The sequence below is a fragment of the Pezoporus occidentalis genome, unplaced genomic scaffold, assembly GCF_034315485.1.
Source record: "Pezoporus occidentalis ecotype Australia unplaced genomic scaffold, CSIRO_AGI_Poc_V1 ctg95, whole genome shotgun sequence".
Taxonomy (NCBI): domain Eukaryota; kingdom Metazoa; phylum Chordata; class Aves; order Psittaciformes; family Psittacidae; genus Pezoporus; species Pezoporus occidentalis.
Genome location: NW_026916315.1, coordinates 2452131 through 2477127, shown reverse-complemented (window position 1 = coordinate 2477127; position 24997 = coordinate 2452131). Strand labels below are relative to the sequence as shown.

General features: G+C 40.2%; 1 protein-coding gene across 2 annotated transcripts in view; it reads left to right on the top strand.

Moving 5' to 3' along the window:
- The window catches only part of CUNH1orf21 (chromosome unknown C1orf21 homolog), a 121653-nt gene that overhangs the window by 90434 nt on the left and 6222 nt on the right, over window positions 1-24997 (top strand). For both annotated transcript variants that reach the window (XM_062606318.1, XM_062606317.1), the window contains 2 exons: window positions 18187-18263; window positions 22026-22086. In XM_062606318.1, coding sequence (XP_062462302.1) covers window positions 18187-18263; window positions 22026-22086 — 138 coding nt within the window. The remainder of the gene's footprint in view (window positions 1-18186; window positions 18264-22025; window positions 22087-24997) is intronic.

Sequence of the window (24997 nt, the reverse complement as noted above, 5' to 3'; positions counted from 1 at the left end):
ATTTCTTTCAGAATCAGTACCTCCTATATATTTACACTTGAACTAATCTGGAGAACCTTCCCAATTCCAATCAGAGTTTTCAGGGCATGTTTTCTCTGTAAATAGGTAAATACGCTATCTGGATGAGTGAACATTGCTGCTCCTTGAAAGTAAGGTGGCTGAAAAACATGATCTTGCAGCAGCTCTCCTGGCTTTGAGACTAGGCAGCTGCACGCCTGTGACTGATTCAAGATGAAAAATTAGGTTTTGCTCCTAATTTTTTCCTGATCCAAGATGAATTAGGGTTTGTTTCTAAGTTTTTGCAATTTTCTGATTTGTTAGGTTTATACACTGGATCTTATCTTGACTAGAATTAGTGAAGGTCTGAGTCCTGAATAAAACAGCAGAGGTATGGTTTCTTTGAGAGATACTCATTCTTTCCGGTACCCTTCTCCTGGGAACAGGGCTTAGTGCAACAGGTAAGCTTGCTGAAACTAACAGGGCTAGCTGTGGCTGAAGATATTGCACCCTACCTTATGTAAATATAAAGCCCTGACTTCTTAAGGGCTTGTCTGTGCCAACACATTTTTCTTGGAGATAGATGCATTGTAGAAGCTGCATCTGCAGTTACACCTTGTTACAAGACACCATTGTTTTGATTTCATGAGTGCTTTGAAAAAATCAGCAAAATCCATTAATACTGTGGTCGGTGAACTCATCTGAAATAGCCTGACAACACTGTTATTTATACATAGTGGAAAAATCGATAAATATAATCCTAGGTAAAACTGCCTGGCTCTCTAAAGGAGAAGACTGCCTCCATTGCTGAGGACTGGAAATCATTGCCTCATGCTAATTGAATAGCATCCAGCAGTTGTGTGGCTGAATCCTCTAGACTGATTTGACTCAGGGGGACTGAGTATCTAAATGAAGTGTATTTGTCATGCTGCAGTCTTACAGGATTAAGAGCACATGGATTCATTTGATCTGCTGCATTCCAACAATATTAAATAAGTCCATTTTTTATTGTCCTTTGCACCTTGTATTTTCCTGGCTATGAAGGTCCAGCAACTTGCTTTTTGGAAACGGAGCCGTGATATGCCAAATATTTCTGGCCAGTATTTCTAGCTCTGGCAGGGCTTGAAGAATTCTTGGCTGGCTTTTACAGTAGCTGATAGCTTAGACCAAATATAACAAGAGAGAGTACAGCATGTAGAATTAAAACATGTTGCTCATTATTAGATTGGTTTTCTTATCTTGAAATTATTCACTGTAATCTGGCTTTTGTGATAAATAGTCATTCTAAAATGTTTTAATCAATACTTAGATGTTAAATAATTTTAAACAAAACATTTGGAAGATCCTTTTGTCTTTCAGCAAGATAATTACACTGTGAAATTTATGTTCATAATTCATTTGGGAAGTCCAGTTTATTGAACCTCTGTGATGTAGAACTTATGCCTGATATATCTATGATTTCTCCTCTAAAACCTTCTTTGTAGCCATGTCAATGGGCGCTACTTTATAATCACACAAAGACACAAGTGGCATAATTTAAAGTCTTTGCAAAAGTACCTCATGGGTAGGAGGAAAGGGAAGGAGAAGGCTAATGTGAATGCAAATCCATGAATCAACCACAATAGAGACATCTTTGTTCCTGCTCACAGTAGCATTCATACATATGTAATTAAAGGCTGACAAGGTAAGAGTGGGAACAGGGGAGAACAACTAACAATGTGCAGCTTTCCGAGGAGGTGAGCTTTGTGGTGGTGGTAGCAGCCAAGAGAGGGGGAAGGTTTCCCTTGGCCATGCCACCTCCCTGGTGCTTTGGCTTTGGCATGTGGTGGGCTGCTCAGCCATTTGAGTCAGTTGGTGAATGAGCCATGAGAAAAAGACTTAAAATTGTTTTGTTTTTTTTTAAACAGATCAGTGAGTTAATAGGACTCCTTACAGGGCCAGACAAGTCTGAGTCCTGGCAGAAGGAACATATCAGAAGTGCATGGCTGGGACCTTTTTAGTAGCAGACCTCAGTCAAAGAGCTATCTATTTACTATGTAACTGCACTCTTAAAGAGAGAAAGTCTTACCAAGAGGTCAATAAATACCTTTCAGTATTGATAAATATTCTCTGAACATGTATTGTGTTATTAATGTTAGCCAGAGTTTCTGATCGTTCCAGGAGAGAATGTGCTGAATGTCCATGTAGGCAGCTGTGCCTGGCCAAAAGCCACCCTCACAGCAAGCTCAACTAATATTAATTGAAAGTGATTTTAAGCTCCAGGAATTTGGGGCTTAAACTAAACTCTGAATTTGAGGATTAGGAGGGGACCACCTAATCCTGTAAGTGTTTGTCTTCCCAGCTAAGCCTTGAAAGCATCCTGAGTGATCTCTGACCTGCTGGCTGGTTGGCAAATTGTTTAATGTGCCCTTTCAGAAGTGAGCGAACCAGGGAAATAGCTGGGCACCATCTCAGTCTGGAATTGATATAATCACAGATAGCTCACTTGGTGCTGTCTGAGGGGCAGAAAAGTCCTTAGAACGGTTGGAGAAGAGAGACCATGGACGCAGAAGTTCATGTTTGAGACAAGTGCATCTGTAAGCAAGTGCACACCAGGCCATTATGTTTGCTGAGGCAAAGAAGCAAGCCCTTATACATAGTAGCAGAAAGGTTTTAATGGTCCTAAACTTTAATAGGATGGTGCAGTGTTACTACCCACTATTTATAGCTGCAAGTTGAGGGTGATGTGTGGCTGCCTGTCTTTCGTTTGGAATAAATGAGTAGAGGAATCTTAGCTGAAAGGAGCTTATTTCCTTCTGCTTGTTACACTCAGTTGATCCCCATTGGCTTAAGTGAGGTTTAAGTATCATAAAATATGCCCCCCATCTTGTGGTCCCCCATCTGCTGTTTTCCCTTTTTTTCTCTGGTGAAGGTTATTTTATCAATTCTGCCTATACATAGCACCAGCTTTTTGAGCTGGCCTCCATGCTGTAACTGTAGCTGGTTGGTTGCCTGTCTTCCCCTTCAGCTTGCTTTCCCTACATGTGTTACCCAGCTGTTTTAAACATACATAGCAGTGTTGCAAAGAGTCCTTCCAGCATAAAGTCATTTGTTGTCATCATGATGTTTAAAAGCTGCAGAATGAGTCTTCAGCATATGTGGTCTTATGCTAGAAGAATCATGCAGACCATAATTCAGGAGAGCAGTGTTATGGGCATATGCACCATTGACCTAAGGAGGATTTAGACACCTTCATGAGGTGAAATGGGCCCTTAAGTGCTTTGCAGATCCAGGAACAAAATGTGCCTAGGTTAAAGTTTATGTTGGGGAAAGCTATTAACAAGAAGTTTAAGAACATGATTTTTTAGCGATGTGCTCCATCACATCCCATAGCCTAAGTGGTGTGGGAGGCTGTGCTTTTCATGAAGAGTCAGGGAATGCCAGCAATTCTGCATTTCACTGATTGATAGAGGAAAAAGTGATCCTGACACACAGTTCATGCCTCAGTTTGTTTTAAAACTGATTTTGCGGTCCTTCAGGTTGAGAAGTTTTGGGTAAGTATTGTCAGATTGGCTGCTAAGTGTCAGGCATGGTATTTTCAGTTGTCTTTGTAAAAGTTATATGATCCATTTGTTGCTGTTCCTTGTAGAGTTGATAAGCTTGCTTGAAGGTCATGTATGCTCCTTGCTAGGTCATGATCTTCTAGAACTTGCTATGTCTCTAGTCTGTTTTAAACAGTTAACAAAACTTGGGCCAGAGAAAGGCCAAGGAAGGAGCATGTGTTGTGAGTTTCTGCTATGGCTTGTTCAAAAGTTGAAAGTATTGACAGAACAGATGACTTAATATTGAACACAGGTAGAGGATCTGCAGAGAGCCCTGATCACTGTGTCTCTTCTGCTTTTCATTTTGCTGGAGAGATGAACAAGTGAGAAATATTAATTACAGCTTACGAATTTTTATTTCAGAATACATTTTATTTGCTAATGTTCTTAGCAGCAGTCAGGGAAGATTCTTGGCCTGTTGCAGCTGCTGTGCTTTTATGTGGCTCTCAGTCTTATAGAAAAGCACTGGGGCTTTTGGTGACTTTAATAAAATTATTTTTGCTGTTAGGATCATACCATTGATGTGGTATATTGTTTGAATTAAAGTTCTCATTATCACATAAGGTTCAGCATAGACTTAGGTAGGGAATTAATTGAATGCTAATACTGCAACACTGCAGTGAAAAATTAGGTGGTATTTTCATACTAAATTCTAGTTTTCTCCTTGTTCTAAGTACCATGCCTATGAACATGCATTGGAGTATACTTCAGATTTAGGCAGAAAGCTTTTGTGTTTGGCAGTGCTGAATCTCTTGGTAGTAACATGCCAGTCTATCATTTTCTGAACATTCCAGTGATGGGACAATCCTATTAAATTTTAGAGGTCAAAGGCAGCCAAGTGGTATGCCACAATTGATATTGCCAGTGCTTAACACCAGAACAGCCAACAAGTGGATAAAGCTGCTAAGATTGAAGTGGCTCAGATGGACTTAGATTAGCAATTACACATCTTTTTTTCCCCTACTCAGGTGGTTAACCTGTGAAGGAGACATTCCCTTACCTTCCCAGCCCCCCCCACCAGATGACCCACGTAGCGGAAATTTGCATGGAATGCTCCATCATCATATGCCCATTCATTGGCAGCAGTAACCTGGAATGACATAGTACCACCAACAATGGATGAAATGATTCATAAACTCTGAGAGTTCCAAGACAATCAAAAGAATGTAACTCCTATGAGTTGAGATAAGAACAGTCCAGTAACTAAGGTATAACACAAATCACTACTGCTACTACCAATAATAATAATGATAAAGGAAATAACAAGAGAAGAGAATACAACTGCTCACCACCTGCTGACCAATACTCAGCCTGACCCAGGCAGTGATCTAGCCCTTCCGGGGAACTGCCCCCAGTTTATATACTGGCCATGACATGCTGTGGTATGGAATACCTCTTTGGCTAGTTTGGGTCAGGTGTCCTGTCTCTGCTTCCTCCCGGCTTCCCTTTCTCCCAATTGAAAGACCGGGCAAGGTAGACAGCTGCTCAGTTTCCTCTGTCTTCTTTGCACTTACCTGACTTGAAAAGAAAATAGAGTGTGCATTAAAACTTGGCATCTGCAAATAGCTGGAAACCAACTTGTAGACTTGAAAGCTAGCTTTGATTAGAAACAGCTAAATTGAAATTATTTAAGAATGCCTGTTTTGCTTGTTCATGTGAATTCCGTTAATTCTAGGAAGACCTGTTGGACTGTGAGTCATGGAACATGAAGATATTTTACTTTCTGATAACTCTGTTAGCACCAAATATTTATTTTTGTTAAATAGTCCAAGGGATGAGGCTGGAAAATAGCTCATCCCTACCAGCTTTTTGGCTTCAGAGAGATCTTGGGTACTGTACCAAAAATTTTATGTACCCATTAGAGAAGCTCAGCTTATTTCTTCTTCAGCATTTATTTACCACATTTTTTTGAAGTATGAATGTACAGTTTACAGATGTCCCCTGTATATGTGGTAATAAAACTTGATGTTATTTCAGTGGCAAACAATGATTTACAGTAAGAAAATGGGTACATTCAGAGAGAGCTTGTAGAAGTCTGAGAGATTTGAACAGGAGCTGCCTCTGGTTTTGGAGTTGGGCTCTCTTATCCCCACATATATAATCTGACCTGCTTTACAAAATAACGTGCTTTCCTTTTTTTAGGGAAACCTCAGCACTAAAAATAGTTGGTGGAACCACGTCCATTTGCTTATTAGTCTCAGATAGGGCTGCTGCAGACAGAGAAATGCCATCTCTGAATACAGTAGGTTAACCTCGCTGGTTTGAGATAACCACATTAAAACCAGGAACTTCTCTTGCTCTTAAATATGGCAGTGCATGTGATACATCCTGACTTCAGCAAGGCTTTAAATACTGTGACTGAAATTGGAAATGTGCTCTGTAGGAAAGATGTAGGCAGATAGGAAAGAGCCCAAAGGGGAGTGACAAGAATAGGAGGTTTAACAAACATAAGCTGTAATGGAGATGGAAGGAATTGATTTGTTCAGCCTAAAAATACAGAAAGAAACACAAGTCACCCAATATATAAAAGGTTGTTTTAAAAAGCATGACAATAATTACTTTTTCTGTGACCACTGAGAGATGCAGGAAGACATCATGCAAGGATTTGAGCTTGGCAGTAGGATAAACATTTGGACTTTTAAGTATGTGTCAAAATGAAAGGCAGACTGTTAAGAAAACCTGCAGGATAGGAATTTGAAGGATAGGTAAGACAAATCTGTTCAAGTGGTTTGGATACATGTCCTCCAGTGATGCAGTTAGGTGATATTTTGAAATATCTTCTAGTCATGGTGGTTGATACCATGTAACGCTTTCAGAAGACTCATCTTGTAGAGTTTCACAATGGTATTTCACAGTCTAATCAAAGAGCCATTGAAATTTTGTGGGTGAGTGAAGGATCCATCCCTGGCCAGCCTGATATTGTACAAAACTTCCTTTTCCATGGCTAATCTCTCCCAAGAGAGCAGAAACTGTATCCCACCACTGGCCTGTATCATGGCTATGCCACTGCTGGGACAGATGCACAGCAGCTGCTTTCCTCAGCTGGTACTGATACTTCCCTTGAGAAAGCATCTGCTGCTTTCTGGAAAAGGAGGGGTAAGCTGATTTTGAGTCTTTTTCATGTCCTCTCTCACCTATAGGGGTGGCTTTGCAGAAGGTGAGATGATGGACACATTAAAATCAGAGTGGACAGTAAAGGCCATAACATACATACAGTCATTTTGGGACTCTTAGGTACTGGACATCTTAAGTGTTGGACATGAGTGTTTCCAGGCCTGTTACTGGATTTAACAGGTAGTTCTTTACCCACTATTGGCTTGGATATCTTCCTCTAACCTGCAGCATCTTGAGCATCAAAGCTATTTTTATACATCCTTGATGGAATATATTTACTTATCAGTGCCTCTTTTTGCTAACACTGAGACATGCTTATTTTATCTGCTCTTTTTTTCAAGGAAACTTTAGAGATGAACACTTAAAGCCCAGCCTGCATTACTGATTTAAATGGCGTATAAAATTTTTTAACTGTTAATGATGTCTGTCTTTCTGATGTATATGGTATCTGTTCTCTATTACTCTCAGAAAAATTTGCTATGAGAATCCAGGCAAAATCATTCTTACACATCTATGTAGTGGAAACTCAGTAAGTGAACAGGCTGCTGTATTCTTTGTGACATAATAATAATCCTTTCTACTATTCAAAAGTAACAGAAAACCAACCAATGAAAAGATGTCACAAAATACATAAATCAGATTTAAGACTTATCCTGCAGCCAATAATACTTTTCATATGTGTCATAGTACAGATAGAACCATAGAATAGTTAATGTTGGAGAGGATCATATTTAGTAATACTCAAACTGTTGTGTTCTTTAAAATGTGTATTTTATCCATGTTTGCTGAAATTTGCCATGTAGCAAGAGCTATAACTTCATTCTCTCAGGTCTTAAATCTTACATTTGTGCAAATTTGAGAATTAATGCAAATAAAACAGACTTTAAGAGGAGCAAAAGAGAGACATTGAAAATATGTTCTAGCAATGGCATTTATGTAACTGCAGTCTACCAAAATTCTAAAAATTTGAACCTTGGACAGGGTTAAGAGAATGAGAGCTCATTGTAGGGATTTCTTGCTGGTTGGAACAGGCAATAATACATTTTTTCCATTTGTCAGCCACACAATTCTGCAAGTGAGAAGTACAGTTAGCAAGCAGTGTCCATCTATGCTGCATGTGGCGCATGATGTTCCACATATTCATATGTGTTTCCATGACGTCAGCTTGCGGGAACTGGAAACACATCATTGTGGGAATAATGGGTGTGAGAATGCTTGCATGTTAGTGGGACATATGAAGATGGTTGTATTTATGCACTTGTTTTATGCCTGAGACTTATCCCTGTAGGCTGTTAGTGCCCAAAACCTTCCTGATGCAAATATATTTGTATTGATGAGTAGCACTACTCTCTGTTTTCTGGCATCTCAGTTCTCAGGTTTGCTTTGATCAAAATTTCTTGCTACCATTTTATTCGTTTGGCTTAACAGTGTCTTTTAATTTCCACCATTTCTTCTAATTAGTTCCAGTTTTCCTCTTCTCTTAATTGTAAACAACAAACCTAGACTTTTTTTTCTTTGCTTTCCCTTGTTCCATCCTTCATAAACTTCAGGTTTGAACAAGAGGGGGAAAGTATCTTTCATTTATCCTGCAAAATTCTCCATTAATACTGGGTTAATGAGGCACTTCTATTGTCCTAACATCTAGGAGGATCTCGGTGCTCTTCATGGGACTGCTTGCATGCATTAAATATAGTCAAACTTGAAGTTCACGGACAAAAGCCAGAGATTCTGCAGACTCTACAAGAGGAGATACCATCAACATGCTGTTGTTTTGCAAATGAAGAGAACCAAGTGTTACTTTTAACATCTCCTCAAAGAGGCTGTTTGATGATCACGTTCTTTTTAATAAGCCCAGTCTATAATGTACCCTAAAACTTAGTGTTAAGGCAGCAAGGTAGCATATGTGCATATGGGGAGTCTTGGTTTTGACAGTGCAGGAAGAGCTCTGGAGGCTTTGCTTGCATGTGCCGTATGTAGAGGCATCTCTCAGAGAACTGATTTTACAAAGGGTGGGTGTAGGACATGTTCCAGAAAACGGCTGAAAAAGTTCAGATTTGCCTTTAGAAAACCAGCTTTATAAATCACTACAGCTGCTGAAATTTTAGACCCAGCTATTTAAAAAGCCACAAAACTGGGTACATCTCGTTCTCCAGATATGTTCTCTTATATATATTTGAAAGGTATAAAGCTTTTCAAAACCATCCCAGTAAAAAAGCTGTGCAAAAATTGTAGTAGCAATAACCTGCTTGACATCCCAGCGAAGTGCCTTCTTGAAGCAAAAACTAATGGATACAGGCCAGCTGCATAATACACCATGTTACTCTCAAGACTGTCTATACCATTTATTTGTGGCTATAAATGTTTTACAGACTTCACGGAACACTGTTGTTTCATGCTTAATGCCATATTCTTTCCACTTGGCGGAAACAGCCTTCAGGAGACACGCATGAAAAATTAAGAGCATGAGTAATATGTACATTTACTATAAATAACTATATTTTTGTAAAAGCTTGTTGAGCAAGAGAGAATAATTTATGACACAAGCTTAATAAGCAGAAATTTAATTTTTGAGCTAGGTTTTGTTGTCCAGGGTGGCTGTACAATCCAGAAGAGTGACATACCTGCAAAAGAGCAAGGTTACTTGTGCCAAGTGTCCCTGAAGTTTCATCAAAAGTCAGTCTAGTCTTGCCAAGTTATCAGTAAAGCAGTTTTTAAGTTTTATCCATCCATTTTTTATTTGCTAGATAAAACTTTCAACCACTCTGATGTACCAAAACCATTAAAGATCTGGTATATTAATGAGAGTTGGAGAGCAGGTCTTTCTGCCCACAGCATTTTGTTTGCAGTATTTCCGTGTATCTTTTGATGTAAGATTCTTCATGCTCTAAATCAATCCCTTGTCACCTTAATTTCTGGTGTATATAACTGTGAGGAACAGTTTTCAGCCTCTTGCAAAGTTGTTCTTCGAGGGGGATACTCTTCAACTTCACTTTACGAATTGCTTCCCAATGGAAATCTTGCAGATATGTCCCTTCCTTTGCTTCCTGTTTGTGTTATCCATACAGAGTTTTATTGTGTGGGTAACACTCCTGCTGAAGGAGCAAGATAATTTCCTGTTTTAAATGAAACTTCATGCAGTAATATAGATACAGGTGTTTTGGCTTTGTTTATGAATGTGATGTTCATTTTCTTATCCTGGCTGATCTTTCAGAGTACCACAGAGGCTGAAGGAACCAGAAAACCCTGATGTTTAGAACAGCATAGTAGACGCATTTTTCTAATGATCACAATACTGATTTTCTGTAGGGAACACTTTGAACTTTAGCAATCTATCTGCAGGAAAGAACAGTGAGATAGAAGTATACTTTTCTTCTTTTTTTTCTGGACCTTCGTGTGTCAATGTGTATAAAAAGGAGAGGATTCAAATATGTGGGGTGATAAAACTGCAGAGCTGTGGAATTGACTAGGGTGGCAAGATACATGTAAGAGTATCCCTGGTCATACTTATGTATCATTTATGCTCCTCATTTGTAATTTCATTTGTTCACCTGCCTTAATTTCCTGTCTTCGTGCCAGCTGCTTCAGTTCATCTACAGGGTTCCTGGTACTTGGTTACTTGACAGAATTAATTGGAATTACCATAATCAATTAATCCAGGTTTTCTAATATTTCCAGTGCTGTCTGGGAGAGAGAAGGAGTTGAAAAGCTGATGTGGACATTTATAAAGTTGTAGTTATTAGATTTAGTAAGTATTAATGCCTTTTTGAAAAGCCTTTAGTGCTAGGTATTGCCCTTCATTTTTTTTTTCTCTGCTCTTTAATGGTGTTCTCTGTCAAAGCTCAAAGACCAGTAGGTTTGGCTAAGGGTGAACTATATTTAGATACTGCAGGAGATGTCCTGCAGCTCTCTCCAGAGGCAGCCTTTTCGTTCCCCTTCCCCTTTTCTTTTTTTTTTCCTCCCCTTCTCTGTCTTATTTTTTTTTTTTTTTTTTTTTTCACACTTCTGGTTGGATTTTTCAGTTCTTTTGGCATCCAGCAGCTTGAGTGTAGTGGTCATGTTAGAAGTTCTTCTAATAGTTTCTCTCCTTCCCCCTCAGTTTTTAACATCTCAAAGGCATTTTTAAAAAGCAGCTACACATTAGTTACTGAACCAGTTTCAGCCAAATATACAAACAGCTGATCCAAGAAAATAAAATAAGCAGGCCTGGTGACAACCTGAACAGAAAGCAAGTAACTTGAGACCAGATGTCCTTGAGGAGGGAGCTCACTATGAGAGAGACAGCATGGCAAGAACTGAAATGAGACCAGAACTGCAGACAGAGCAAATTCATTGCCCTGCCTCTACCCAGTGCTGCATTCCGCAAGGAGATTGGTCGCTTCCTCCCTTCAAGGGGTAAATTAGGCACCATTTGAACTGCTCTCAGACTTTGTAGCATGTTCTCAACTAGCACCCATTTTCTTGGTTTCCACATTCACCCAGTTTCCTTGTACTCCATGCTCTTCTGTGGCATTATTTTGTTCTCACTCACAGTGGCCCTGAATTTCTATGTTGACTTCTTTTTATCCAAGTCTGGTGAAGGATCTCCATGTAGGTTGTACTTATTTTGTACAGGCACAACAAGCATTTCTCTTTTGTGTTTTGAAGGCCTGGCTGAAAGCCACCTTGCCCTCAGTTGAAAGACTGTTGCTGATTCTAAGCTAGGTCTTGCTGAGCAAGATGCTTAGGTTTGTGCATACATGTATGTATGACTGGTAAATAAACACTAAAAGCAGCATTATCTAATTTCTCAGGTTGCAGCATATGGATGCTTTTTTGGTGGGCTCTATAGGCTCCTCAGGATTTGTACCTTCCTTTTTTTTTCTTTTTTTTTTTTTTTAAGCTGGTTTTATCCCATTTTGATTAATTTGGGGTGGGTTTTTTTTGTGCTTTCCAAATCAATATTGGATTTCAGGAGCTAGAGTTGCTACAGCAAAATTTCCCACTAATAGCTGGGAAGGAGGAGCTCATTTCAGGGTAAGGCCTGCCTTTGGGACAAATTAGAGAAAACCATCAACCTCTAGTGAAAGCACAGGGGTTTTCTCTATCAAACCTGGGTTATACATCCAGCGTCAGTGGAGGCTCACTACATGATGTTGGCTGGGTCTGCAGAACCTGATCTTTTCCCAAAATAAAGGCATCTGCCTTCCCTTTGCATGCCTCAGTAGCCATGCATACTGAACTTTTGAAGTCTTCAGGCTTCAGTTTCTCCCACTGTTATCTGGGAATAAAGCTCAACAAACCTACTTTCCTCTCACCCCTATTGTCCAGTTTATTAAGAAAGATACTTTATAACAGAATCACAGGATGGTTGAGGTTGGAAAGGACTTTTAGAGGTCATCTGGTCCAACCTCCCTGCTCAAGCAGGGCCACACAGAGCTGGCTGCCCAGGGCCAAGTCCAGACAGCTTTTAGACATCTACAAGGATGGAGGTATCTATAGGGGTGAGGCATGATGGGCAAATCCTTCATGCTTAGTTGCGGAAATTTTGGCCTGATACAGCAATAATATTTATTAAAATATTCCACTTAAGACTAAGGTGTTATTATGAAACACGGCTTCAAGCTTCATTCAGATCCACACATAACAGCTGTGTTATCGACTCATCATTGTGAAGGCCAAGGTGCTTCAGGCAGCAGGATGGCATGGCAGCGCTTGCTCAAATAGACAGACTGAACACTGTTACCTCAGTTGCCTCAGTTATAAGGTGCTCCTTAAAACTGAGTTCCCGTGGTGAATTGCAAATGTTTTATAAGAGCCAGAGGGCAAGACAGGCATCAATAGTGGAGTGATGCGGCGCTTGGTGACTTGTGTCACAGTTGTGTGTTCAGGAGTCTGTGTGACTGCATCCACAGTTGCAGCCAACTAGAAGGTGTATTGGAGAGATCAGGGGTTTTTGTTTCCAGTATTGGCTCTTCTCATCAGCATTGCTGGTAGAAGGTTGCTTTTAAGAAAGACTTATTTTGGAAAGATAGAAGGTCCTTCTGATGGCTGTGATGATAACATCTTTCATAGGTGTCTTCTCACTATGAGCTGTTTATTCCAGCTATTTCTCTGTGTCTCTGTGTATATGCTGTGAAGATTAAATTCATGGACCCTAGCTTCAGGATCCAGTGTATATTTTGGAGCCAGTGTGCATCTGGAGCATGTGGAGTATGTGCAAACTGAGGCCCTCTCCATCCTGGTTCCCAAAGCTCAGCCCATGCAGGCACCTGCCTCCATTGTGAGATAACTTCATGATTTTCATCATCTCATCCCATACACGGGATCATGAGATGTTGTGGTTTAAACCCAGTCAGGCAGCTCATTCACTCACTCCCCCCTTCCTTCCCTCCCCCTATGCCCGTAGGGACAGAGGGGAGAATCAAAAAGAATGCAATTCCCACGGGTTGAGATAAGAACGGTTTAGTAACTAAGGTATAACACAGATCACTACTGCTACCACCAGTAATAACAATGATAAAGGAAATAACAAGGCAAGAGAATACAACACCTCACCAACTGCTGACCAATAACTCGACCACCCCAACCCAACTAAGCACTGACCGATACCTCCTCCAGCCCTGCAGTCTACCAGCCCTTCCGGGTAACTCCCCGTTACATCCTGGGCATGATGTGCTGTGGTATGGAATACCTCTTTGGTTAGCTTGGGTCAAGTGTCCTGTCTCTGCTTCCTCCCAGCTTCCCCTCCCTGGCAGAGCATGAGGGTCACAAAGTCCTTGGCCAGACCAAAACATCCTTGTTATCAGCTCTGTTCTCAGGCCGTCAGTCAAAACACAGCATTGCACCAGCTACCAAGAAGGAGAAAAATGACTGCTACTGCTGAACCCAGGACATGAGAGAAGGGGAATGGGCTCTCTGCCAGCCAATATACATGATCCATACCATTCCCTGCCTCATCACCAAGCATGCCCTAGACTCCCTTCTGGACAGCACAGCGCAGATGTAGACACATATACACGTTATGGCAGGGATAATGTGATTCATCTGAAATTGCATCTAAGAATAATCTTCTTTGACTAGTATCTGAGATTTTTCAGTGCTTGATTTCCCCCTTCATTATAAAGTTATCCCAAATAACATTTTTGAGTGGTTTTGCTTCCAGGAAGCTAGAGAAAGCAGAAAGGCTCTCTTCCTGACAAATTATAATACAAAAAATAAAAGCCCATGTATGTAAAGCAAGGAAACTTGAGTAAAATCTCATAGGTCAGTACTTCTCCCTCTTTCACCCTGGTACACCAAGACAGTCCATGTAAAATGCTGTTATCTGAGGCTGGTCCTCATAGCTGAAGAACATAAAAAGTGCTTGGCTGGCATATTGAAATTTTACATAGAATCATAGAATAATTAGGGTTGGAAAGGACCTTAAGATCATCTAGTTCCAACCCCCCTGCCATGGGCAGGGGCACCTTATGCTAAATCATATCACCCAAGGCCTCGTCCAACCTGGTCTTGAACACTGCCAGGGATGGAGCATTCACAACCTCCCTGGGCAACCTATTTCAGTGCCTCACCACCCTAACAGGAAAGAATTTCCTTCTTATATCCAATCTAAACTTCCCCTATTTAAGTTTTAACCCGTCATCTTTCATACCATTTCTAACTGATGCATTTGTTATTTTTCTTTTCAAATAACATTATTTTAATAATGAATTACATAGCTCCAGAAAGCAGTTTGAAGAGCACTGAGGGCTCCTTTGAAGAAAAGTGTCATCTTGGTATAAATCAATAATATTATTTTATAAATATTTGAATAGCTGTAAACCTATATTGAGTAAAACATGATAACTGTCTAGAGAGACCTTGGTGACTCTATCAACCTCAATATATTTTAGTAGTAAATCTACAGAGACAAATTAATCGTAAAAATTATACCGATCTGGGGGAGCATGCCACCTTCAAACGTTGGTGGTTCCAAGATAGAAGTTGGATACTTCATCCTTTTCCAAACTAAACAAAAAATAGCCTTGAAACTAAGACCCTCATTTTACTTACACTGCATTTTACTGGTTTATGTGGGTTTGGTTGGTTGGGGTTTTTTTTGCCATTTGAATCTGTATTTGTTTAGTCATACTTACTTCAGAGGAAAAAAAAAGACCAAAATGTGACTGTAAGTTAGTGAAAATTGGCCATTAGATTAGGTAGTAGAATTGCTGCTGTCATCTTTAGTCAATTTTTCCTGGCCAATTCAATCAATTAAAAATGCATAAAATAATGTATAGGCTCTTCATAAAATGTGTTAGCACTTCTGGAAGCATCTCTTAAAAATCAGTCCTCTGCTAAGCCATGAGTGTTGAGTTGAGAAGAAGGACCATTAGCAGCTTACCTGAGTCCATCTGTGGCAGTCTTATGAAAAAAAAAGTGGAATACTTCAAATGAAGTTCACATTTCTGTAGAAAGGGGTTTGTAAGAGGGGGAGCATCAAGGGAAATGTTGACAGATATTTAATTATAATGGCAGTAGTGGCTGTTGCAGTGTTAATAGCATCTGGCAGCAGTCACTGCCATCTGTTAATGCCCTGAAATTCTGAATACAGTGCATCCTTTATGGAGGAATTAACAATAATTAGTGAATATGTCAAATGAAATCACCTTGATTTGATCCCAGCCTTATCTTGATAATGATTAATTGCAAAATAATGGGAAGTAAAATGTCCACTATTTGCCTTTTTACTATAGACAAGCTAATGCTGCTATCCAAGTACAGTGTCCTGGAGGGTTTACTTTCTAAGCGTCTGTTGTGTTGTATCATTTGCTGCATTTACTTTAAATAATCCTTATAAGCAGGACTAGATTAAAAACAAACTTTTGCATATTAATTTCTATTTGCAGTAGATTAGGTCTCTTAAACCAATTACAGTTCTGTTGATGCATGGTAACTTATTTAATGTTAAACAAGGGAGAAAGTGAGTTTAGACTGAAAGAAGTGACCTTTCAATCAAAGTCAAGTCAGTCTGGAAGAGCAGTCTGACTGCATTAAAGAATTTATTTTTGGTTTTGGTTTTGGGTTGGTGTGGGGTGTTTTTATAAGCTCAATAGTAGAATCCAGACCGTTAATTTCTGATGAGTCAGTTTGTTTTCAAAGTGATGTGGAAAAAAATATTCTTTTTGTTTGTATTTGGAAGAATTATTTTTTAATATCTATTTTTATTGAAGCCAATATTTCAGTCAGTGCAGTGAAATTTCACTGCTGTAAATAACAGCTATAAACAAAGCAACAAGCCAGTTCCAGACCTGGTTAGGTTTTATTTTTCTCTTAACTCCTCTTTTTCTGTTTGTTCCTGCTGGGCAACAGATGGAGAAGGTAACATACTTCCTGCTCAAGTAGAAGAATTGTACATAATAGGTAATCGAGATATGTTAATTATCAGAAGCAATGGGAGGAAAAGAGCAAACTTTGGGATCTTGAAGTCAAGTAAACTGAAATTTTATTTCCCTCTTCCTACATGACACAAGTAATATTCTGAATATTGCCCTGGGACCCACAGAGAGAAGGCCACATATATCTTTCTTGTGTGTTTCTATTTATTCCTAAGTGACAAAAGTTTATTTAGGCTGGGATTTGTGCTGATTCCAGCTACTGATAGAGCTGCACTGACACCAAGCCTCAAGCTGAGGTGTGGAAAGCCACCTGTGCACTGTCCTGATTTATCACAGCTCTCACTACAGGAGCTGTAAATCAGAACTTCTACTCCCCTTTTAATAATGCAGTGGATTCACATCATTTTATGGCTGACGAGAGGTCCATGCCTCCAGGGTGACAGTGTGCAAATACAGAAGGTGGCCCAAACTTGTGTTGTGGTAGGTGGGCAGGAAGTGCTGCAGCTGCAGAACATGCCTACGGCTGGACCATCCAGATGTACCATTCCACATATGTAATGCAGACCATTCCCACTTTCTGCCCCTGACCTGTGGAAAACTGGTGGAGCAGATTTGAGGGTAAAGTCTCATCTGGTGCATGAGGTTGGCATTTAGCTGATTTCCGGTTGTGGTGTCTTCTCCATGAGGCCTATCCCCCTCTCTTTAGTTTGCTTGACAATTGCACGAGTTGCTTGGCAGTGCATAGTCATCATACGACTAAGTACATGCATGTTTACCACACGCATAGCATGCAGGTACATAGTAATCTCCACTTAACACCGTTAAAATTAGAAGATTCTTTGAAAGCAAGGGATTTTGTCTTCTGTTCTGCTTTGACTCGACATCATGGGATCATGGGCAGGCAGTGACTGATAGGATGTAACAAACACATAGATACTTAGAGGTATTTGTTAAGGCTTAGAAGAAAGGCTTGTTTCTCTTTCGCTATTACTTTCATGCAAGACACTGTTTTCTGTTTAGGAGGATTAGAAGATACGTATTAAACAGTGTTAAATACGCTAAGGCAGTTGATGTTTACAGCCCTTGTAGAATTATTCGTTAAAAAAATAACTGCTAGACAGCCTCTTTTTTTTTTTTTGTTCAGTGGTTTAGTAGCCCTCTTAAAATTGTGTTGTGTGATTCAGACATTCAAAGACTAACTAAGACAAAACAAAACCACCAAAATTACCTACAAAAGCACTAATTCTTGGGTTTGCATCTCTTTAAGTTGTCATGGGTATGGTGTGCCTAAGAAATTCAGGTGGATTTGTGGAGTGGGTGAGCTGTAACACACTGCTGGGAAGTTCCAGAAGCGGCTGTATCATTTTCCAGGTTTTGCAGACAATAGATGTATGTGTGCACTGAGCTTTGGGTTTCACATTTTTGATGTGAGGACAATATGTTGCCTTGAAGTGTCGGCTCTCAAACTCTTCCCTCCCCATGACTTTTTTAGATGTTCTAAATGGTTCTGGTCTTCTGTGGAGGACGTGTTTGTGTCCCTGCTTATACTCCAGTTTGTTTTCTTGGCCCCCTTGTGTCCAGTTTTCTGGCTGGGCAGGTCTGCCGTTGCTCCTCTTCTTAGTGGCATATTCAATGTATGCTTTCTCCCACATACGGTATTCCACATGATGCTGAGGTTTCTCACCTCTCTTCTGAGCAAACCTGCAGTCTGGGGTGATCTGGGATTCTGTCTTTTCAGTGCTTTGCCTTGCTCTGTTAAGGGTGCCAGTTGGTGTTATTATTGATATTACTCTCTGAGGAGCCAAGCTGCAGCTGCATACCTCATTTTCCATGGACCACTGGAGAGTTACTAGATAGCGCAGTGTTTGATGGCTATATGTCCCAGATGGATTTTGCCTGGTAACCCAGAGGCAATCCCCCAGGCCATCGAGCCAGTGACATTTAAAAATTGCCTGCCTAGGGTCATTGCATTGTGTTGTCTTTAATTTTGTTTTCAATGATCTTTTCTTACTTGGTTGTACAGGTAGAAGAGCTTGAATCCAGCAGACTGTGACACCATGATGACAAATGCCTGTTGCAGTTTATGTGGTTAATAAATACTGATGGTATCTTTGTTGTGTGTGTTTTGTGTGTTTCAGGAAAAAAGTGCCAGTTCAAATGCAAGACTTAAATCTAATAAAGAGATCCCAGGATTAGTACATCAGCCCAGAGCAAAGTAAGTTCATTTTTTTTTTGTTTTTTTTTTAATTGTAATACAAATAAACACAGAATTAAGGAGTATCTGTAAGATTCCCGATTACTGCCTAGTGAAAACCAACTGGCAGTTCCAGCAGCCCTAAAACCATGCTCAGTTTAAATAAAATAGGTATGGTCACCTATGTTCTGAGACCACCAACACAACTGGACAGCACTTGTGCCAACATCCCTGCATCATCCTCTCGTTTGCCCAGCTAAGAAGCAGGATTTAAAATTGCATGAGATGCATCTTGCCATGCCTTTTAGGAGTGCTATACTATGTTACTTCTCAGCTTTCTATGCAACTTACTCATAACCAAAAATTCTGTATGCGCTAGTGTTCCTAAATGCTATCAGTTAAGTTCTCAGGAAAGTTTTTGCTAGCTCTTAGCTTAGGTTAGGAGCTATACTGTCTAGGATTAGGAATGGTAAACTTCTTCCATTGAAAATTGTCAATTTGTTTCTTAAAATGAGGATTGTTTTGTAGCTGATACTTTTTCCATCCTTTGCTTGCTGTTCTGTGCCTGTACTCTGCCTGATATCAGTCCACGTTACATATGCCGTGAAATACTCAACTCTTGTGACAGAGCTGGTCATTGATATTAGTAACTCATTTCTTTACCTAAATCACTATTACATTTTAATCACTAATTGGATTGAAAATAACAGATTACATGGAGATGTGTATCAGATTCATAACAAAGAAGTGATACAGCTTTGCTGCTGGAATTTAAACAATAGCAGAAATGCTGTTCTTTATGCCGTGCCTTTGGGGCACTTACTAACTTAAACTTGCTGCATACCAAGTGCATTGTGCACGGTTTCAAGTCTGTAAACTTTACTAATTTTCTGATCAACTGACAGTATAATTCAGCTTCCTTTCAAAAGGAAAAATGGAGTGCGTCAGATGTAATTGCAAAGAAGTTCGCAGTAAGGAGGTGGAGATAAAATCACCCTTCAGCAAAGCTGTGCTTCATAACTGTGGCTTGGTCCTTCCCAGGAGGGTTAGAAATGTATTTAAGATGCTCTAATGGGAGGCTAATGAACCTGGGCTTAAAAAAGGTCTGTTTCTTTTGATAGGTCATCTCTTCTAGTGCATCCAAGGCAGAGGAACTGCATGGGGTCAAGGGGTCCATTTTTTCATCAAAATCTGATATTTTTGAAAGTCTCCACAGAAATCAGAACTGACCTTCTTTCACCAAAAACCTAAAGACATTGCATCGGCAGAGATTTCTATTGCAGTCCTTGCAAAAATAAGGAAACTTTTCAGTTACAGAATGTAACATTAGGTTGTTGAGTAAAACCACTGTTTGCCTAAGCCTCTGCTGTTTACCCAACCTACCATTGCGTTTCTGTTTATAAAGTGGCTATATGTGTTTGAGTTGCTAAGCACCAAGCCAGCAAATCTCTGTTATAATGTGCAATTTTTTTTAAAGGTTTATCCTCTAAAAACCCTGGTAATTCTGACTGCAAGGAGGAGTGGCAATGGGTGGCAGCTAAAAGAGCAGAAATTAAATAGGTAATTCATTAGATGCATCTTGTAAGACTGTTCTTGTAGAACAGGTGGTACTTCAAAACAAAACATGGACTATGTACCACATGATAAGTTAATTTACAATGGAGGTAGTTTTGATATGTTGGCTGTAAAAGTAAGATTGTGAGGGCTCTTCCTTTTTGTAGAAGGATTCAGATTTTTACTTCTAGAACCCTGGACCCTCAGTGCACTGTATGTAGGGAGCCAGCTTTAGATGTGTCTTTGAAGGAGGCCAAGAAATTGGTCCTTCACCCTTATACTGCATCCTGATACCTGCCATGCCTTCATGGGGCTTCATTCCTGCACTCTGCCCCAACCTCGTAGACACTTAATGTGTTTGATCATCCTCAAAACTGCTATGTGATAAGGCATGCCACATCAAGTACACGCAGACATGTTCATAACTCATGGAGTAACAGCAGCCTGAAGCATAAAATGAAAATAGTATTTGATACCATTTTTACTCTCCTAAATCACAAAGTCACAGAATGGTTTGGGTAATCATAGAATCATAGGCTAGTTAGGGTTGGAAAGAACCTTAAGATCATCTGGTTCCAACCCCCATGCCATGGGCAGGGACTTGTCACACTAGACCATGTCGCCCAAGGCTCTGTCCAGCCTGGCCTTCAACACTGCCAGAGATGGAGCATTGACCACTTCTTTGGGCAACCTGTTCCAGTGTCTCACCACGCTCGTCATAAAAAACTTCTTCCTTGTGTACAGTCTAAATCTGCCCTCTTTCAGTCTAAAATGGTTGCCCTGTGTCCTGTCACTACAGGTCCTAGTAAAAAGTCTCTATCCATGTTTCTTGTAAGGCCCTTCAGGATATTGAAAGGCCACAGTAAGGTCTTCCTGGAGCCTCCTCCACATTGAACAACCCCAACACTTCTCTGAAGATCATGGCCTACAAGGGCTTGAAGACCTCCTGTGGGGCTTTTCATGTGTATGACAACACAATATTCCATTTTCCCCCCCCTTCATTTAGTTTCCTTATAAATTGTGATTGGGGTGTATTATCTCATTTTATTAGAAACTGAATCTATGATGTTGCAAAGGCAAGAATATCTTAGCTACCCAGAAAGGGCTGTACAGTCCTAAGGTCCTTCTCCAAGACACCTGAATATGCAGGCAGGAGGGTCTGCTACCCCAAACACATCTTTTTCCCGTTTCAGGTGTAGGTGGAAACCTGAGGGACAGGCAGTCAGCTGGGGGCACAAAATCCCACAGCTACTGAAAGCTGAATTGTTCCCTTTCCTGAATTGCCAGCTTTAGGTTTTAATGCCACTTTTGAGACCTTCTCTTCTGAAACTGGGCCTTCATTTATGTCCAGCATAAGCAAATCATTGTATATGTTCATCCTGATAGCAAGTGAAGTATGAATGCTGAGCTTTGTAGGGAAGTGCATCATGTTGGGCACTTAGAAAAGTATTAGCTCATTACAGCTGAAAGGATCATGCTGAGGAAGAGAGGACTGGGGCAGGAATTCAGCAATCCAAATCAGCTTTCAGTGTCAGAGAAAATCTCCAAGATTGTGTCCTTCTGACCATTTGACATCACTGCTACTGCTGGCACCAGCCTCCATTCTTAAGTTTTGCAAAATCATATAAATAACCCTGAGCCTCTTGGTGCCACAGAATTAATTGAAGTGAATCATCTGCTGGGTCTGCTTAGGGAGCAGTAAGGACTACCTCTCTGGGAGGGAAGGACCAGCCTGGGCTTGTAGACATTTCTAGGTGTTGAGTGCAGAGCCAGCTGTAGCAGGGCACACAGATCTTCCAGTGCAAGGCTTTAACCTCATATCTCATTTCAGGCATCTCATTTTGTGGTGGTGAGTTTGACAGTCTTGGAAAACCTTCTCTCTTGATACAGAAAGGGCTCTCATTACCCCAAGAAATGGTAGTGGGCTATAAACTTTCTGCAGTCTGGGAAAGGGAATAGTCTCCTCTGGATGCGTGTGAGTCCTAGTTACCATCCCAAGCCTAGTATGTATACACCGAACTAAATGTAATATTCTTTCTATGGGCAAACAAAAAAAAGGGGGGGGGGGGGAATTTAAAAAATTGTAATTGTATCTGAAAGTGAAAAGTGATCTATTTTGCACAGTGATAAAAGCTTACAGCTGGCCCCTCGACAACCCTGGACTGCAGCATCAGTATTTTAAAATTGAGTAAGTCCTGTTGGTACTCATAATGTTCCTTTGACTTTCAGCATGCACATCTCTGAAAGCCAACAAGAATTCTTCAGAATGCTTGATGAAAAGATTGAAAAGGTAAGACACAATAAAGTAGAAATACATTTTCACTCAGGTGGCGGGCACACAGGTTTTCTGGCTCTGTGGGGAGGACAGTCCGACATTGCCTGTTGCAGCACTCCATGTTCTTCACTACTTGGAGGGGCTGTGATCTGAGATCCCCCTTAGTTAGATAAAGCTTGTTGGTTAAGTAGTTCAAGTGCAAAAAGAAAAAAAAAAAGGTAAAAGAGGTTGCAGGAGGTACTGAAGAAAATCAAAAATGAACAGTCTAGGATGAAGGGCAAATAAACCTACTGGATAAAGGAGAACAAAGTGGGGGTTTGTGCCCTTAGTGATTTGCTCTTTCATTTAACCTCTGTGGGAAACAACTGGAATTTTAATGCCGGTAGTATCTGGGATACCCTTCTAATTTCTTGCAAAATCTTTTCAAAATAGCTCCTGGCTCCAAGGAGTGTATCTGTGTATGCAGATCATCCTGCCTCAGGACATACACTGAGCAAAATAATGATGCTGGCGATGTTTTGAAGAAGAGGTTGAATAGTTCTTTGCTTATCTTGTTGTCTGGTAGCAGCTTTCATGTTTTTCACCAATCTTTAAAATGAGAATCTCAGCTTTTTCGTGAGACAGTAGTAAATAATTGCACCACAACATAGATGGAAAACTGAGACTTAAGTAATTAAATGGGCTACTTGGATTGAGTCTGGAGCTCAGCTTTTGCTTATTCCTTGAGCTGATGTTCACTCACCAATACACTCTTTACACTTAAAATTTTGGAATGGTGTGTCTTATTTAATACTTCATACTAACACTTGCTTCCCCAATTACAATGAAGTTTAGACTGGCCATTAGGAAGCATTTCTTTACTGAGAGGGTGATCAAATACTGGAACAGGCTTCCTAAAGAGGTGGTCAATGCCTGAATGGAAGTGAGGAGGTATCTAGTATTTCACAGGGGTAGGATCTTACTTGACCTATATGCATTTAAAAGTAGAATTTCTACATATCCATAGTATAGCTACATCTCTTTTGAATAAATGAATTTGGTCTGTATTTTGCTGGGTCAGTGTATTTTTCTGGGTGAATGCATTTTGCTTCTGCTTTTCCTGGGCATCACCACTTTCTATAATGTCAAACACAAAATATCCAATGAAATGGATTTTCCAAAAACCTATCTTATCTACAGAGCAGACCATCTGATGTCTGTACCTAATTATGAATTGAGGTCAGGTTTTGTTTTCGAGATTTGTTTCAGGACAGTAATAGTATTCACTCACCAGCTGCCACATTGAGATGCAGTTGACTGTCTTCTCGCTGTTTGGATCATACTCTCAGATACTTACAGGTGTTCTACAGGGCTCTTATACTGATTTATCTTCTAGATTAGGAGATTGCCTATTTAGAGCAAATACATGGGTTTATCTATCAAAGACAGGGAAATGGCTCCCATGCATTTCAAGCTGCTGACAGTTGATGAGATTGGCATGAGTTAATGCACAACTGAACATGGGATTTGCTTTCTCTGGGGACCTTCTGTGCCTAAGGAAATAGTGTTCCTAAGAGAATTTTGGCATTTTTTAATTAATATTTGCCCACAATATGTTGTTTTTCTAGGTATCTGCCACAAGTGCCAAAAAGATTGGAAAATATGATGGGCTTTATTTGATTCCTAAGAATTTTTGAATCCCTTCTTCAGGGAAATAGAGGACAGCAGTCAAAGAGTTAAAAGAACTATATCACTGAACAGCTTGCCAGTTACACCTGAAATAGTCTGCAGGGATGGGGGGCATTGCCTGTGGTTGATGAGGTCCCAAAACATGTTGTAATGTTCACATGTTAACTAGCCATGAGTAGTGTTGGATATGTAATGGAGACATGTTGTCCATCGCTGCCTTCATGGGCTGTGTCTACAGAAACTATGGAACAGAGAGATTTCAACTTGTGCTGAAATTCCAAGGGATGTTAGGTCATGTAGTACAAATAAGTGACAACAACTCTAACAATTAGAGAGGAAAATTAAATGGGCGTTTCAGACTCATCAGAACAAATAAACAGAAAAGTCAGCTGAATTAGAATTTCTGCAATCAAAGTGTGAAATGGAAAGAACACAGGGTGATGTTTTAGCAACTGAAAATAGGAAGTATTTATTATTATGAAGTATTATTATTATCATCATCCTGGAGATCCAAAAAAAAAAGACAATGAAATGGTCTGCAGAATTTCTCTGAAAGTCTAATACCTGTTGGTACCCAGCACATGCCTGTGTTCCTGGCTGTGTGTACAAAGCTGAACTGCCTTCTGCAAGTACCACACAAAGGTAAAAGCCAGAATGCCAACCCCAGTGCATGGAGCTTCTGTCTACCAAAATTTGGTGTCAGAACACCAAGAGATATTCAGAGTGAGACATCTGTTCCTCTCTCTGTGTGAGTGTGTGTTCCTGCTCGGAGACCTAGAGCTGAACTTGCAGTATGGAACTGTATATGATTATAGTACTTCAATTCATGGGGCTTGTTGGAAGGGAAAAATGCTGGAACAAAGTCTCAAAACTGAATGCTGAGGTAGGACTGACTGAGAATGTAAAAGTCAGACTCACAATAGGGTTAGATGATTCTGCTAGAGTCAACCCTGAGGCAATAAAATTTGAAGAAATCCCATTAATTGAACAGAATGACTCGGAATGTTCCTGCTCCGGCAGGGGGATTGGACTAGATGATCTTTCGAGGTCCCTTCCAATCTCTAGCATACTGTGATACTGTGGAAGAGAGAGTTAATCCTGGACCGTCTTTGCAGGCTCAAGTCCATAGATTTGAGGGAGCCCTGTACAACCAGGGCTCGCATGAAAATATGAAATAAAAGCAAAATTAAAAGCTATGATGCATGAAGTGCTGAACGCAGAAAATTTACCCCATTCAGCATTTGCTAGTGAAAACATA